This window comes from Pristiophorus japonicus, chromosome 23, assembly GCF_044704955.1.
Source record: "Pristiophorus japonicus isolate sPriJap1 chromosome 23, sPriJap1.hap1, whole genome shotgun sequence".
Lineage (NCBI taxonomy): Eukaryota > Metazoa > Chordata > Chondrichthyes > Pristiophoridae > Pristiophorus > Pristiophorus japonicus.
Window position 1 is genome coordinate 8,655,546 of NC_091999.1, and position 15,967 is coordinate 8,671,512.

The window sequence follows — 15,967 nt, forward strand, 5'->3', positions numbered from 1 at the left end:
CCACTGGGCAGGGCCACATTGTCCGCATGCCCGATACGAGACTCCCAAAGCAAGCGCACTACTCGGAGCTCTGACACGGCGAGCCCCAGGTGGGCAGAGGAAACGTTACAAGGGACCACCCTCAAAGCCTCCCTGATAAAGTGCAACATCCCCCACCGACACCTGGGAGTCCCTGGGCCCAAAGACCAGTCCGCCCTAAGTGGAGGGAGTGCATCCGGGAGGGCGCTGAGCACCTCGAGTCTCGTCGCCGAGAGCGTGCAGAAAGCAAGCGCAGGCAGCGGAAGGAGCGTGCGGCAAACCAGTCCCACCCTCCCCTTCCCTCAACCACTGTCTGTCCCACCTGTGACAGGGACTGTGGTTCCCGTATTGGACTGTTCAGTCACCTGAGAACTCACTGTTAGAGTGGGGGCAAGTCTTCCTCGATTCCGAGGGTCTGCCGAAGAAGAAGAATGAGTAAAGTTGATGGTAGACTTTGTGGCTTAGGCTATTTTGAGTTTGTCTTTGAGGTTCATGACCTTTCGTGTGGGGAACAGAACGGTGAAGAAGGAGACTTGGCGGGGCTTTGATCAACATCATAATGGCAAACACTCCAGAGCCAACTTAACCTTCTTTTGTTGGCTTTTATTAATTTCAACTCAAGAATATTTTCACAAACCACAAAAAAATTTCATTCCACAAAATCGGTCTTGAAACACTTCCTTCCTTGGCAAGAAAACACAATAAATTGCCCCTCGTTAGCAACAGGGGTAAAAAAAAAACCACACAACCAAGAAACTGTGGCAACGTGTTCCGAGGAACTGTTAAAAGTCTGTTCAAAACCTCCCCGAAAGGGGCAGTAACCATTTTGCTTCATACTTTCCACACGGAGAGGCGTTCAGGGAACTCCAAACGGTGATGCTCCCAGTCACTGCCCATCACAGTGGATTTTTCCGTGACTTTGTAGTGTGCCTGACTGCAGAAAAATACTGGGTATGCTGGGTCTTTAAGTCAATTGCAAAAGTGTGAACTGGAGAGAGAGAGGAGAGAGAAAAAACAGCGAGTTACATTGAGGGCACAGCTCAGAAACAGGCCACTTGGCCCACACGGTGTGTGCCGCGGCTGAGTGACAGCACTCTCGCCTCGGAATCACAAGGTCGTGCGAGCACATTATCCAGGGCCGACATTCCCTGGTGCCAGAAACTGAGGGAACGCCGCACTGCCGGAGGGGCGGTACTGAGGGAGTGCTGCACTGTCGGAGGGGCGATACTGAGGGAGCTCCGCACTGCCGGAGGGGCAGTACTGAGGTAGCGCCGCACTGTCGGAGGGGCAGTACTGAGGGAGCGCCGCACTGTCGGAGGGTCAGTACTGAGGGAGCGCTGCACTGTCGGAGGGGCAGTACTGAGGGAGCGCCGCACTGTCGGAGGGGCAGTACTGAGGGAGCGCCGCACTGTCGGAGGGGCAGTACTGAGGGAGCGCCGCACTGTCGGAGGGGCAGTACTGAGGGAGTGCCGCACTTTCAGAGGGGCAATAATGCTGGAGGGGCAATACTGAAGGAGCGCTTCACTGTTGAAGGTGTCCTCTTTCAGACGAGATGTCAAACCGAGGAGAATGCAAAAGATCGCAGGGCCAGTATTGGAGGAAGGTAAGAGGAGTTCTGAGCTGGAGGAAACAGCAGGGCAGAACAATAGCAGTAGGAAGGGCTTCTCAGTATTGGAGTGAAACCCAGGTCTAAAAGATGAAAGAGTGCATCTGAACCAGTGAGGGGGAGATGTTTATTTGATAGGAATGACCCACCCATCATCCAACAGAGAGAGGTGACCTTTATTGACTCTGTACGGACAGGATTTGGCCGCAGGTCCCAGATGCGACGACCTGTCTAAGGGATCTTGGAGCCAAAGTTCCAAACTTAATACTTATAAAACGTTAACAGCTTCTTACCTCAGGAGGACACCACAGCAGAGAGTTTCTTTGCAGCTTCTTGAGGAATTGCCATCAGGGCAGTCTGGAATTCTTGGGGGAATCGCTGTGGGATATCCTTTAACAACATCACCAAGGCATTCTGGCTTTCTGTATCAAATACGGGAGATGTTTTAATACCGTTCTTTACATGGGTACATGACAGTGCGTGACGAATGGACATGATTGGACATGAGAGAGCATTACTGAGGTACAAGTTGGTACGTGAGAGAGCATTACTGAGGTACAAGTTGGTACGTGAGAGAGCATTACTGAGGTACAAGTTGGTACGTGAGAGAGCATTACTGAGGTACAAGTTGGTACGTGAGAGAGAATTACTGAGGTACAAGTTGGTATGTGAGAGAGCATTACTGAGGCACAAGTTGGTACATGAGGGAGCATTACTGAGGTACAAGTTGGTACGTGAGAGAGCATTACTGAAGTACAAGTTGGTACGTGAGAGAGCATTACTGAGGTACAAGTTGGTACGTGAGAGAGCATTACTGAGGTACAAGTTGGTACGTGAGAGAGCATTACTGAGGCACAAGTTGGTACGTGAGAGAGCATTACTGAGGTACAAGTTGGTACGTGAGAGAGCATTACTGAGGTACAAGTTGGTACGTGAGAGAGAATTACTGAGGTACAAGTTGGTACGTGAGAGAGCATTACTGAGGTACAAGTTGGTACATGAGAGAGCATTACTGAGGTACAAGTTGGTACGTGAGGGAGCATTACTGAGGTACATGAGCAAATTATAGCCTATAGTACATCAGTGTGGCAGGCAAGTGGCATTTATTCAGCCACTTGGAAAGGCAGAAACCTTAAGAATAGAATCACGCTTACCTTCTTTGACCTGTTCTGTTCCAATCACTTCACCAAAAATAGCCAGCAACTGTTGCAAATGTTGAATAACCTGCAAATCACAAAGATTAATAAGAAGCATTCATGGAATAAAAATCAAGTGAAATCAACCAAGAGCCATGTTCTTCTTCACCCTCCATTTGATGTTACACATTGGTACTGGTGAACCAGAAACAAAACGCTTCTAATGGACACAGCATTGTAAGGGTCGAAAATCCACGGCCGCATTTGAAACACCCTAAGGACAAGAAAACTAACATGGGATCGTTCCATACACTAAATGAACATTTTTTGGCCAAGTAACAGCAGGCTGGGAAAACGTGTGGGCAGATACACACATTGTGGAGTCTGGCTCACAAGCGAGACAGAGGCACTGGCCAATGGGGGAAAAGTGCATTGTGGCCGGCCAATCAGGGGTCGAGTCGTGCCTGAAGTGGGGAAATCCTCAACCAATAAGGACTCCCCGGCCCAGTTTGAAAATGACTTCCCCCCCCCGCCCCACAAATCAAACTACGAATGTGGGCCATTATCTACCTAATTAATATGGACAATAGCTCTGAATCAAAACTATGAATCACTGCAGGAATGGCCCACTGACTCCCAGGACTATAACAAAGGACCCACAGACTTTCAGGCACCTATGTGCCCCGTGACAATACCCTGGTCCTCACACCTGTGTGTACCGGTGACATCTTCTGATTAAATATTCAAAGCTATGTCCCCGCCCAAACTTACACAATGGACCACCCACTGGGTTTGAGCGCGAAAAGACCAGAACTGGATGGAATACAAATATAGGACACAGAACCACCAGAAAAGGAGTGGTGGACCAAAAAAAGAGTTGTGGGCAGAGTTGACAGGGGAGGAAAGGTGTGGAGAGGAAAAGACGTGCGGGAGTTGTGGAGAAAAACAGTTTGGGGCCAGTTCTTGAAAGGGCTGCTGACTGCTGGGGGGGAAGGAGCTGAGAGAGTTTTGCAAACTTTGATTTTGGTCGAGACTAAAAACCCAGGAGCCAATGGGCAGATAGAAGAAACCGACGCAACATCGAAGAGGAAAACCGCGCAACAACATAAAACCCACCCCGAGCTGAAATAAGTGCTACTGAACCCCGGAGTGGATAGGACTGTGAGTACAGCCCAAACCCCCTCACAGACTCAATTTAGGATAGGAATTGGTAGGAAGGGTGGGAGTGGGAGGTGTGGTTGTGTGTGAGTGGAATGTTTTAACTGCTTGTTTTCCCCTTCCCTGTTGCGAGATCTTTCGGGTTGTTGAATGAGATTTTGCCATTACTGCTATTTTATGACCTCTTCCTCTGCCCTCTATCTTTGTGTTTGCTATTCTAAACAAACAACATTAGCCATTTTGTCCTCTTACCCACTGTGTCTGGTGCCTCATCACTCACCCACCCTCGTAAATCGCACGTACAGAACCCAAGGGGAGTGTGGATTCGAAGCTCCCCTTACAGCATCCTATAGATCCTATTACACTGTGTACTGATGGTGTGTACACTGCAGTCTATAGACCCTATTACACTGTGTACTGATGGTGTGTACACTGCAGTCTATAGACCCTATTACACTGTGTACTGATGGTGTGTACACTGCAGCCTATAGACCCTATTACACTGTGTACTGATGGTGTGTACCCTGCAGTCTATAGATCCTATTACACTGTGTATTGATGGTTTGTACACTGCAGTCTATAGACCCTATTACACTGTGTACTGATGGTGTGTACACTGCAGTCTATAGACCCTATTACACTGTGTACTGATGGTGTGTACACTGCAGTCTATAGACCCTATTACACTGTGTACTGATGGTGTGTACACTGCAGTCTATAGACCCTATTACACTGTGTACTGATGGTGTGTACACTGCAGTCTATAGACCCTATTACACTGTGTACTGATGGTGTGTACACTGCAGTCTATAGACCCTATTACACTGTGTACTGATGGTGTGTACACTGCAGCCTATAGACCCTATTACACTGTGTACTGATGGTGTGTACCCTGCAGTCTATAGATCCTATTACACTGTGTATTGATGGTTTGTACACTGCAGTCTATAGACCCTATTACACTGTGTACTGATGGTGTGTACACTGCAGTCTATAGACCCTATTACACTGTGTACTGATGGTGTGTACACTGCAGTCTATAGACCCTATTACACTGTGTACTGATGGTGTGTACACTGCAGTCTATAGATCCTATTACACGGTGTACTGATGGTGTGTACGCAGTCTATAGACCCTATTACAGTGTGCACGACGTGACTATTCCAACACACTGCTGGCCGGCCTCCCATATTCTACCCTACGTAAACTGGAGGTGATCCAAAACTCAGCCGCCTATGTCTGAACTCGCACCAAGTCCCGCTCACCCATCACCCCCTGTGCTCGCTGCCCCGTGTCCTAACTCGCACCGAGCCCCGCTCACCCATCACCCTCTGTGCTCACTGCCCCGTGTCCTAACTCACACCCAGTCCCGCTCACCCATCACCCCCTGTGCTCGCTGCCCCGTGTCCTAACTCGCACCGAGCCCCGCTCACCCATCACCCCCTGTGCTCGCTGCCCCGTGTCCTAACTCGCACTGAGTCCCGCTCACCCATCACCCCCCGTGCTCGCTGACCCCGTGTCCTAACTCGCACCAAGTCTCGCTCACCCATCACCCACTGTGCTCACTGACCTACCTTGACTTCCAGTTAAGCAATGCCTCGATTTCAAAATTCTCATCCTTATTTTCAAATCCCTCCATGGCCCTCGCCCCCTCCCTATCTCTGTAATCTCACAACCCCCCCGAGATGTCTGCGCTCCTCTAATTCTGCCCTCCTGACCATCCCTGATTGTAATCGCTCCACCATCGGTGGCCGTGCCTTCTGTTGCCTGGGCCCCAAGCTCTGGACCTCCCTCCCTAAACCTCTCCGCCTCTCTTTTCTCCTTCAAGACGCTCCTTAAAACCGACCTCTTTGACCAAGCCTTTGGTCACCTGCGCTAATTTCTACTTATGTGGCTCAGTGTCAAATTTTTATTGCATAAAGCATCCCAATAATTGATCATTTAGGGGCTATTGGGAGGGGGGGAAACTTAACGCAATCCCTATCACTCGAGAAAAGGTACTCGGCAAACTAATGGGGCTAAAGGTGGACAAGTCCCCTGGACCTGTTGTCCTGAGTCCTTAAAAGAAGTGGCAGCAGGGATAGTGGATGCATTGGTTGTAATCTACTAAAATTCCCTGGATTCTGGAGAGGCCCCAGCGGATTGGAAAACTGGAAATGTAACGCCCCTATTTAAGATAGGAGGGAGACCGAAAGCAGGAGACTATAGACCAGTTAGTCTAACATCTGTCGTTGGGAAAATGATGGAGTCCATTATTAAGGAAGTAGTAGCAGGACATTTAGAAAATCATAATGCAGTCAAACAGAGTCAGCATGGTTTTATGAAAGGGAAGTCACGTTTGACAAAGGTGCTGGAGTTCTTTGAGGATGTAGCGAGCAGGGTGGATAAAGGGGAACCAGTGGATGTGGTGTATTTGGATTTCCAGAAGGCATTCGATAAGGTGCCACATAAAAGGTTACTGCACAAGATAAAAGTTCACGGGGTTGGGGTAATATATTAACATGGATAGAGGATTGGCTAATTAACAGAAATCAGAGAGTCGGGATAAATGGGTAATTTTCCGGTTGGCAAACTGAAACTAATGGGGTGCCACAGGGATATGTGCTGGGGCCTCAACTATTTACAATCTATACTGATGACTTGGATGAAGGGACAGAGTGTAATGTAGCCAAATTTGCTGATGCAAAGATAAATGGGAAAGCAATGTGTGAGGAGGACGCAAAGAATCTGCAAAGGGATATAGTCAGGCTCAGTGAGTGGGCAAAAATTTGGCAGATGGAGTATAATGTGGGAAAGTGTGAGGTCATGCACTTTGAAATAATAATTTGCTTTTTTATTTTTTATTTTAATGGGGAGAAATTACAAAATGCTGAGGTACAGAGGGACCTGGGGGTCCTTGTACAAGAAACACAAAAAGTTAGCATGCAGGTACATCAAGTAATTAGGAAGGCCAATGGAATGTTGGCCTTTATTGCAAAGGGGGATGGAGTATAAAAGCAGAGAAGTCCTGCTACAACTGTACAGGGTATTGGTGAGGCCACACCTGGAATACCGTGTACAGTTTTGGTCACCTTATTTAAGGAGGGATATACTTGCATTGAAGGCTGTTCAGTTCACAAGGTTGATTCCTGAGATGAGGGGGTTGTCTTATGAAGAAAGATTGAGCAGGTTGGGCCTATACTCATTGAAGTTTAGAAGAATGAGAGGTGATCTTATTGAAACATATAAGATGCTGAGGGGTCTCGACAGGCAGGGTGGATGCAGACAGGATGTTTACCCTTGTGGGGAATCTAGAACTAGGGGGCAGTCTCAGAATAAGGGGCCGCCCAACAGAAATGAGGAGGAATTTCTTCTCTCAGAGGGTCATGAATCTGTGGAATTCTCTGCCCCAGAGAGCTATGGAGGCTGGGTCATTGACAGATTTTTGAATGATAAGGGAGTCAAGGGTTATGGGGAGCAGGCAGGGAAGTGGAGTTAAGGCCTGATCAGATCAGCCATGATCTTATTGAATGGCGGAGCAGGCTCGAGGGGCCGTATGGCTGACTCCTGCTCCTATTTCCTATGTTCTCATAATACTTCTGTGAGGCACCTTGGGATGTTTCACTATGTTAAACTGCAATCTACAGACCAGAGCACAGTGTGCACAGATTGGCTGGAGTTGATTCACGTCTTGAAATGCGGATTATTTGTCAGCAAATTCAAACTGAGCTTTCGCAGTGCATCAGAACGAGATCTGAATTGTAATAACCAAGATAGGTTGCTGGCTTGCCCTACCTGATTGGGGTTGTTTTTGTACATAAAGGTGATGCAGTTGAACACTGTAACATTTTCTTCGAGGTCCTCCTTCAGTGGGAGCGAACGGATCAGGACAGGAAATACCTTTCAACACAAAGCAAGAGAAGGTTAGGTAATCCTTGTGGCTGGACAAGGCCCGGGCTTCCTCGGCTAAAGCTTTCTGAGCGACAGAGAGCGAGAGAGGGAGAGGGAGAGGGAGAGGGAGAGGGAGAGGGAGAGGGAGAGGGAGAGGGAGAGGGAGAGGGAGAGGGAGAGGGAGAGGGAGAGGGAGAGGGAGAGGGAGAGGGAGAGAGAGAGAGAGAGAGAGAGAGAGGGGGGGAGAGGGAGGGAGAGGGAGAGGGGGAGAGGGAGAGGGAGAGGGGGAGAGGGAGAGGGAGGGAGGGAGGGAGGGAGGGAAGGAGGGAGGGAGAGAGAGAGAGAGAGAGAGAGAGAGAGAGAGAGAGAGAGAGAGAGAGAGAGAGGGAGAGGAAGAGGGAGAGAGGGAGAGAGAGGCAGAGAGAGAGCAGGAGCAGGAGCAGGCCTTGGGGTGGTCACTGTGCTCTTGGTCCAAGTATGAAAGACTCAAAGCAACAAGCAAATAAGAAAGTGGCAAATCTCAAAGGCCTGTTGCTACTCATGTGTAGGAAGCAGCAATGGGAAAAGTGGACTTGTTTCTGCTCACGTCAACAGAAGCAACTGCAAGGGGTGGGGAATGTTGGTGGGCTTGCATTTGTTAACTCTGACATTCCTCTTTAACCTGTGCTCGCCTGAAGGCACTGCCTTGTGCAGGGATACAATTCCTCCGGCACCTCGCCCAAGTGACCATCTGTCGGGCCAGACGGTGAATACTGGGGGGCTGTTCAACAAGTACAAGCGCACCCTACTCCGGCACACGCGCACTGGCTCGCCGATCAGAGGGAGGAGCCCCAGCTCGCGTACGGGAATCAGATCCTTCCCCAGCAGGGAGTAGCACAAGGCAGGAGGGAGAACCCGAGCGATATCTCGGCAACGGTTGACTGGACGCCTTAGGAAGTGCGCAAGTACCTGCTCCACGGGAACGCCTGCGAGATTTGTCATCATCATGCGGGACACGGCTCCGCACACATTATCCACGACGCGGCGATTTTGCTCTCGGGCTATGATGGACGACAGGATGCTCAGTAGAGACGGATAGTGTCTGAAAACAAGTGTTAAGGGACTGAGTGCAAAACCAAACCGGGGATCCCCCACCTGTCAAAACAACAGTGGTGCCTCCCTATAACCCGGGTCCCACCCTTCAGCTGCAGTGCCAGGGCAGCCTGGGATACAGGCTCCTATTTGGGCCCAGACAGCACGATGGCCTGGCGCCCAGGCTCCTAGCCTGACACAAACACACACACACACACACACACACACACACACACACACACACAGGCACGCACGTGCGCAGACACGCACGCACACAGACATGCAGAGACACGCGCACACAGACATAGCTCTGCTCCACATGGGAGGGTCCGTTCCACCGAGCCCCGGTGAAAAGATAGAGAGGGTGTTTGGGGTTTTATCTGCGGTGGTGTCTAGGATACTCAAAAATGGCTTCTTTCCCTTGCTCGGCGAGTACTCCAATGCCGAAGACGGAATTGCTGCGCACCTCATCGTCTGTATCACGGGCTCCAGCCTGCAGCATTGGCAGGAGCCGGGGCACAAACTGAACTGTCGCTGGCCCCATTGCCTGAACCGTCTCAGCGATCGACCCGATGGCAAAGGACTTCTCCGCCACTGTACAGCTTGGCTTCTGAAACACAAAGGAACACAACAAGCGCATTGCAAGCGTCACCCTCAAGACGTCAGCTGTTCTGTGTCACCCACACACGGCCGCCACCGGCATTCTCTCCAGATTCAATTCCCACAGAGCACAGGAGGAGGCCATTCAGCCCATTGCACCAGTGCTGGCTCTTTGAAAGAGTGATCCAACTAGTCCCAATACCCTGCCCTTTCCCCACAACGCCCTGTAAATAGTTCCCCTTCAAGTTTACGTTCAATTACCCTTTTGAAAGTTACTAATGAATCGGTTTCATTTTAGGCAGAGCGTTCCAGCTCGTTAATAACTCTCCTTCCAGATCCCCACAGCAGAAAGGGTTAATCGGACTGCCCTGCGGTCTGGTCTGCTAATGTTATACGACGATTGATTTCCCTTCACAGTGTAGTAATTAGTAACCTGTTAATAAAGACGTACAAGTCAATATAGGTGCAGCGACCACTGAACTGTTGAATTAAGACTGATTTTAAAGCAATGAGTCAGTTTTAGCAACACATTCCACATGGGGAAAAAGTTGTGAATACATCACCCTTTCTCGAGCTAGGAGATTGCGATGTAATACAAACATAGAAGTTTACAGCGCAGGAGGAGGCCATTCCGGCCCATCGTGTCCGCACCGGCCGACACAGAGCCGCACGGCCCTCGGTCAGCAGCCCTGGAGGTTACATATAAACCTATGAACAATGACGGAAAGGCAAAGGGCACCCAGCCCAACCAGTCCGCCCCACACAACTGCGACACCCCTTATACTGAAACATTCTACACTCCACCCCAACCGGAGCCACGCGATCTCCTGGGAGAGGCAAAAAACCAGGTAAAAACCCAGGCCAATTTAGGGAGAAAAAATCTGGGAAAATTCCTCTCCGACCCATCCAGACGATCGACACTAGTCCAGGAGATCACCCTGGCCGTATTCTATTCCCGGCAGTACTTACCATTATATCTGCTCCGTCCAACAAAAGGTCATCCAGTCTAATCCCAATGACCAGCTCTAGGTCCGTAACCCTGCAGGTTACTGCACTTTAAGTGCACATCCAACCATCTCTTAAATGTGATGAGGGTTTCTGCATCCACCACTCTTCCAGGCAATGAGTTCCAGATCCCCATAACCCTCTGCGTCAAGAAGCCCCGCCTCAAATCCCCTCAAAACCTTCCACCAACCACCTTAAAACTATGCCCCCTCGTAATAGACCCCTCTACCAATGGAAATAGGCCCTTACTATCCACTGTATCCAGCCTCTCAATATTTTGTATGCCTCATTGAGGTCTTCTCTCAACCTCTGTGCCAATGAGAACAAACCCAGCCAATCCAATCTGTCCTCATAACTAAGATTCACCATTCCAGGCAGCATCCCAGTAAATCTCCTCTGCACCCTCTCTAGTGCAATCACATCCTTCCTATTATACGGCGACCAGAACTGCACGCAGTACTCCAGCTATGGCCTAACCAAAGTATTATACAATTTAAGCATAACCTCCCTGCTCTTCCCACAATCTTCCCTTAACAAATCCGTGCTGATTGTCCCTAAATAATCCTTGCCTTTCCAAATGTAGATTTATCCTGTCTTTCACGATTTTTTCCAATAATTTTCCCACTACTGAGGTTAGGCTGACAGGCCTGTAATTTCTCGGCCTATCCCTTTCTCCCTTCTTAAACAAGGGCACTACATTAGCTCTCCTCCAATCCTCCGGCAACCATGCCCAGATCCAAAGAGAACTAGAAAATGATGGTCAAGGCCTCTGCTATTTCCTCTTTTGCTTCGCTCAACAGCCTGGGATGCATTTCATCCGGGCCTGGGGACTTAGCTACTTTCAAAGCTGCTAAACCCCTGAATACTTCCTCTCTCACTATGTTTATTTGATCCAGAATATCACACTCCTCCTTCATAGCAGTATCTGCATTGCCCCTTTCCTTTGTGAAAACAGATGCAAAGTATTCGTTAAGAACCCTCCCAACATCTTCTGCCTCCAAACCCTCATGGTCTCTAATAGGCCCTACCCTTTCTTTAGTTAGCCTCTTACTCTTAATATATGTATAGAATTTCTTAGGGTTTTCCTTAATTTTACTGGCCAAGAATTTCTCGTGCTCTCTCTTAGCATTCCTAATATCCCTTTTAATTTTGCCTCTTAATTTTCTGTATTTCTCTAAAGATTCTATAGTATTTAGCCGTTGGTATATGACATAAGCATCCCTTTTTTTCTTAATCCTCCCCTGCAAGTCCTGGGGGCTCTAGAATTATTTTTCCCAACCTTTTTCTTTAAGGGCACATGTTTGGCCTGAGCCTTCCGGATCTCCTCCTTGAATGCCTCCCACTGTTCCGACACTGATTTACCTAAAAGTAGCTGTTTCCAGTCCCCTGTGGCCAAATCACTCCTTAACTTAGCAAAGTTAGCTTTTCCCCAATTCGGAACTTTTATTCCAGGCCTATCCTTGTCCTTATCCATAACTAGCTTGAATCTGACTGAATTATGGTCACTGGCACAGACAGCAACAATTTGCTTTTGTACAGCACCTTTAACGTAGTAAAACGTCCCGAGGAGATTTATCAAAAAAAACTTGAGAGTGGGTGAGGGAGAGAGTGGGTGAGCCACATAAGGAGATATTAGGACAGAAGACCAAACGTTTGGTGAAAGTGTCTTAAAGGAGCAGAGTCAGAGGTGTTCCGGGAGGAAATTCCAGAGCTTGGGGCCTGGACGGCTGAAGGCACGGCCACAAACGGTGGGACGATGGAAATCGGGGACGCGCAAGAAGACACAATTGGAGGAGCGCAGAGCTCTCAGAGGGTTGAAGGATGATACAGAGATAGGGAGAAGGGGCGAGGCCATGGAGGGATTTGAAAACAAGGATGACAATGTTAAAATAGAGGCGTTGCTGGAGTGGGCCGATTCCAAGCCTCAACGGACTGATTTCAAAATCTTTGTCCTCCCTACTCCGCAATCTCAGCGCACCAGTACGTGCCCTCCGCTCTCCTTTCCATGCCCCATGTTCGGCCACAGCTGTCCCGAGAATGCTCTCTTTGCACCCGTCCACCACTGAAATTAAAACCCATCTCCTCTGATCTGGCCCTTTGGTCGTTCCCGCTAACCCATCCGGCTATCTTGCCGCGTAGGCCATGCAGCCCCTCCGAGCCAGTTCCGCTCCTTAAGCTGATTGTGGCTAATGGCTTGGCCCTTCTGTGGAGCGCAGCGGCTCATTTTGCTACATGAGAGGCACTGCAAGATTGTTGCTGAAATTGGCACCATGTTTTCTTTAAGCTCTCCAAGCGGTTAGGGCGCACTAACAAATAAGAACATAAGAAATAGGAACAGGAGTAGACCATTCGGCCCCTCGAGCCTGTTCCACCATTTAATACCATCATGGCTGATCTGATCATGGACTCAGATCCACTTCCCTGCCCGCGCCCCATAACCCCTTATCCCCTCATCGTTTAAGAAACTGTCTATTTCTGTTAAATTTATTCAATGTCCCGGCTTCCACAGCTCTCTGGGGCAGAGAATTCCACAGATTTACAACCCTCAGGGAAGAAATTTCTCCTCAACTCTGTTTTAAATGGGCGGCCCCTTATTCTAAGACCATGCCCCCTAGTTCTAGTCTCCCCCATCAGTGGGAACATCCTCTCTGCATCCACCTTGTCGAGCCCCCTCATAATCTGATACGTTTCGATAAGATCACCTCTCATTCTTCTGAATTCCAATGAGTAGAGGCCCAACCTCCTCAACCTTTCCTCATAAGTCAACCCCCTCATCTCCCGGATCAACCGAGTGAACCTTCTCTGAACTGCCTCCAAAGCAAGTATATCCTTTCGTAAATACGGAAACCAAAACTGCACGCAGTACTCCAGGTGTGGCCTCACCAATACCCTGTATAACTGGAGCAAGGCTTCCCTGCTTTTAACTCCATTCCCTTTGCAATAAAGGCCAAGATACCATTGGCCTTCCTGATCACTTGCTGTACCTGCAGACTAACCTTTTGTGTTTCATGCACAAGTACCCCCAGGTCCCGCTGTACTTTGCAATCTTTCTCCATTTAAATAATAACTTGCTCTTTGATTTTATTTCTGCCAAAGTGCATGACCTCACACTGTCCAACATCATACTCCATCTGCCAAATTTTTGCCCACTCACTTAGTCTGTCTACTTCCTTTTGCAGGTTTTTTGTCTCCTCCTCACATATTGCTTTTCCTCCCACCTTTGTATCGTCAGCAAACTTGGCTACGTTACACTCGGTCCCTTCTTCCAAGTCGTTAATATAGATTGTAAATAGTTGGTGTCCCAGCACTGATCCCTGCAGCACCCCACTAGTTACTGATTGCCAACCGGAAATGACCCAGTTATCCCGTCTCTGTTTTCTGTTTGTCAGCCAATCCTCTATCCATGCTAATATATTACCCGCAACCCCGTGAACTTTTATCTTGTGCAATAACCTTTTATGTGGCACCTTGTCAAACGCCTTCTGGAAATCCAAATACACCACATCCACTGGTTGCCCTTGCATTGGTCCTTCCATTGCCCTGCCCTTCATGTTTTGTGAAACGCCAACTTCCGTATCCAAATATTTCTATGCACTAACAATGTTTACAATGCACTGTGTGCATGTTTAGGGGGATTCAGGTGATCGCTGTGAGTGGTTTACTTGCATAGAAACCATACAATGCGCTATTTCTATAAATAATGACTGTGCAATGTTAGTTCTCAGCTACCAGGAAATGCCTCAATTAGGTCCCCATAATCTCAGCAAAATGGGGTTAGGCTTTTTACAGTATCTACACGTCAGAATGTTTACAGCACAGAAGGAGGCCATTCGGCTCGTCGAGCCCGTGCCGACTCATTGCAAGAGCACTTCAGCTAATCCCATTCCCTCGTCCTTTCCCCATAGCCCGACAGGTTTTTTCCCCTTCAGGTACTTATCCAATTTCCTTTTGAAAGCCACGATTGAATCTGCTTACACCACCCTTTCAGGCCGTGCATTCCAGATCCCAACCACTCGCTGCGTAAAAAAGTTGTCCCTGAGGTATTTGGTTCTTCTGCCAATCACCTTTACCTATGTCCTCTGGTTCCCGATGGGAACAGCTTCTCTCTCTCTACTCTACTCATGATTTTGAACACCTCCATCAGATCTCCTCTCAACCTTCTCTGCTCCAAGGAGAACAATCCCAGCTTCTCCAGTCTATCCACGTCACTGAAGTCCCTCATTCCTGGAATCATTCCCGTGAATCTTTGCTGCACCCTATCTAAGGCCTTCACATTCTTCCTAAAGTGCGGTGCTCAGAATTGGACACAATACTCCAGTTGAGGATGAAATTTTTTAAAATATAAAGGTTCATCATAATTTCCTTGCTTTTGTAATCTATGCCTCTAGTTATGAAGCCCAGGATCCCGTAAGTTTTTTTAACCACTTTCTCAACCTGCCCTGCCACCTTCAACGATTTGCGCACATATACCCCCAGGTCTCTGCTCATGCACCCCCTTTCGGATTGTACCCTTCAGTTTACAAAGTGATTATCGGCTCGAACATTTTTGCATGTTTCTGCGCATGCGCGCTCGATCCGGTTGCACATGCGTGGTACGATAGACGAGGAAACCGGAAGTGGAGCCGAACCACATTGCTGAGCCTGGAGCTACTGCCAATGCCGCTTGAGCTGCTCAAAAATCAATGACTATACCAAAGGAGCCTCCCGGAGTTTTGCCTAGAATATCGCTGTGATTATCTGCATGTTTCATTGCCTTCTGAGAGAGAAGGGAAATCGGAGTGGGAGAGAGATAGAGAGAGAGTGAGTGGCGAGGGGAGAGAGAGAGAGAGGGGGAAGGGGGGAGAGAGAGAGCGAGAGAGGGGGAGTGTAGGAGAGAGAGGGAGGGTGGGTGTAGGAGAGAGAGGGAGAAGGGGTGTAGGAGAGAGAGGGAGAAGGGGTGTAGGAGAGAGAGGGAGAAGGGGTGTAGGAGAGAGAGGGAGAAGGGGTGTAGGAGAGAGAGGTAGAAGGGGTGTAGGAGAGAGAGGGAGAAGGGGTGTAGGAGAGAGAGGGAGGGGGGGTGTAGGAGAGAGAGGGAGGGTGGGTGTAGGAGAGAGAGGGAGAAGGGATGTAGGAGAGAGAGGGAGAAGGGGTGTAGGAGAGAGAGGGAGAAGGGGTGTAGGAGAGAGAGGGAGAAGGGGTGTAGGAGAGAGAGGGAGGGGGGTGTAGGAGAGAGAGGGAGAAGGGGTGTAGGAGAGAGAGGGAGAAGGGGTGTAGGAGAGAGAGGGAGAAGGGGTGTAGGAGAGAGAGGGAGAAGGGGTGTAGGAGAGAGAGGTAGAAGGGGTGTAGGAGAGAGAGGGAGAAGGGGTGTAGGAGAGAGAGGGAGGGGGGGTGTAGGAGAGAGAGGGAGGTGGGTGGAGAGAGGGAGAAGGGATGTAGGAGAGAGAGGGAGAAGGGGTGTAGGAGAGAGAGGGAGAAGGGGTGTAGGAGAGAGAGGGAGAAGGGGTGTAGGAGAGAGAGGGAGGGG

At 49.2% G+C, this 15,967-nt stretch overlaps 1 protein-coding gene across 1 annotated transcript in view; it reads right to left on the reverse strand.

Annotated features, from left to right (window-relative positions):
* Positions 1 to 600: 600 nt before the first annotated feature.
* The window catches only part of ipo4 (importin 4), a 112,382-nt gene continuing 97,015 nt past the window's right edge, over positions 601 to 15,967 (reverse strand). The window contains exons 26-31 of the mRNA XM_070866662.1: positions 9,261 to 9,469; positions 8,737 to 8,869; positions 7,693 to 7,797; positions 2,779 to 2,848; positions 1,918 to 2,046; positions 601 to 1,006 (exon numbers count right to left, since the gene is read on the reverse strand). Of these exons, the coding sequence (XP_070722763.1) occupies positions 1,919 to 2,046; positions 2,779 to 2,848; positions 7,693 to 7,797; positions 8,737 to 8,869; positions 9,261 to 9,469 (645 nt within the window). The 3' untranslated portion in view covers positions 601 to 1,006; position 1,918. The remainder of the gene's footprint in view (positions 1,007 to 1,917; positions 2,047 to 2,778; positions 2,849 to 7,692; positions 7,798 to 8,736; positions 8,870 to 9,260; positions 9,470 to 15,967) is intronic.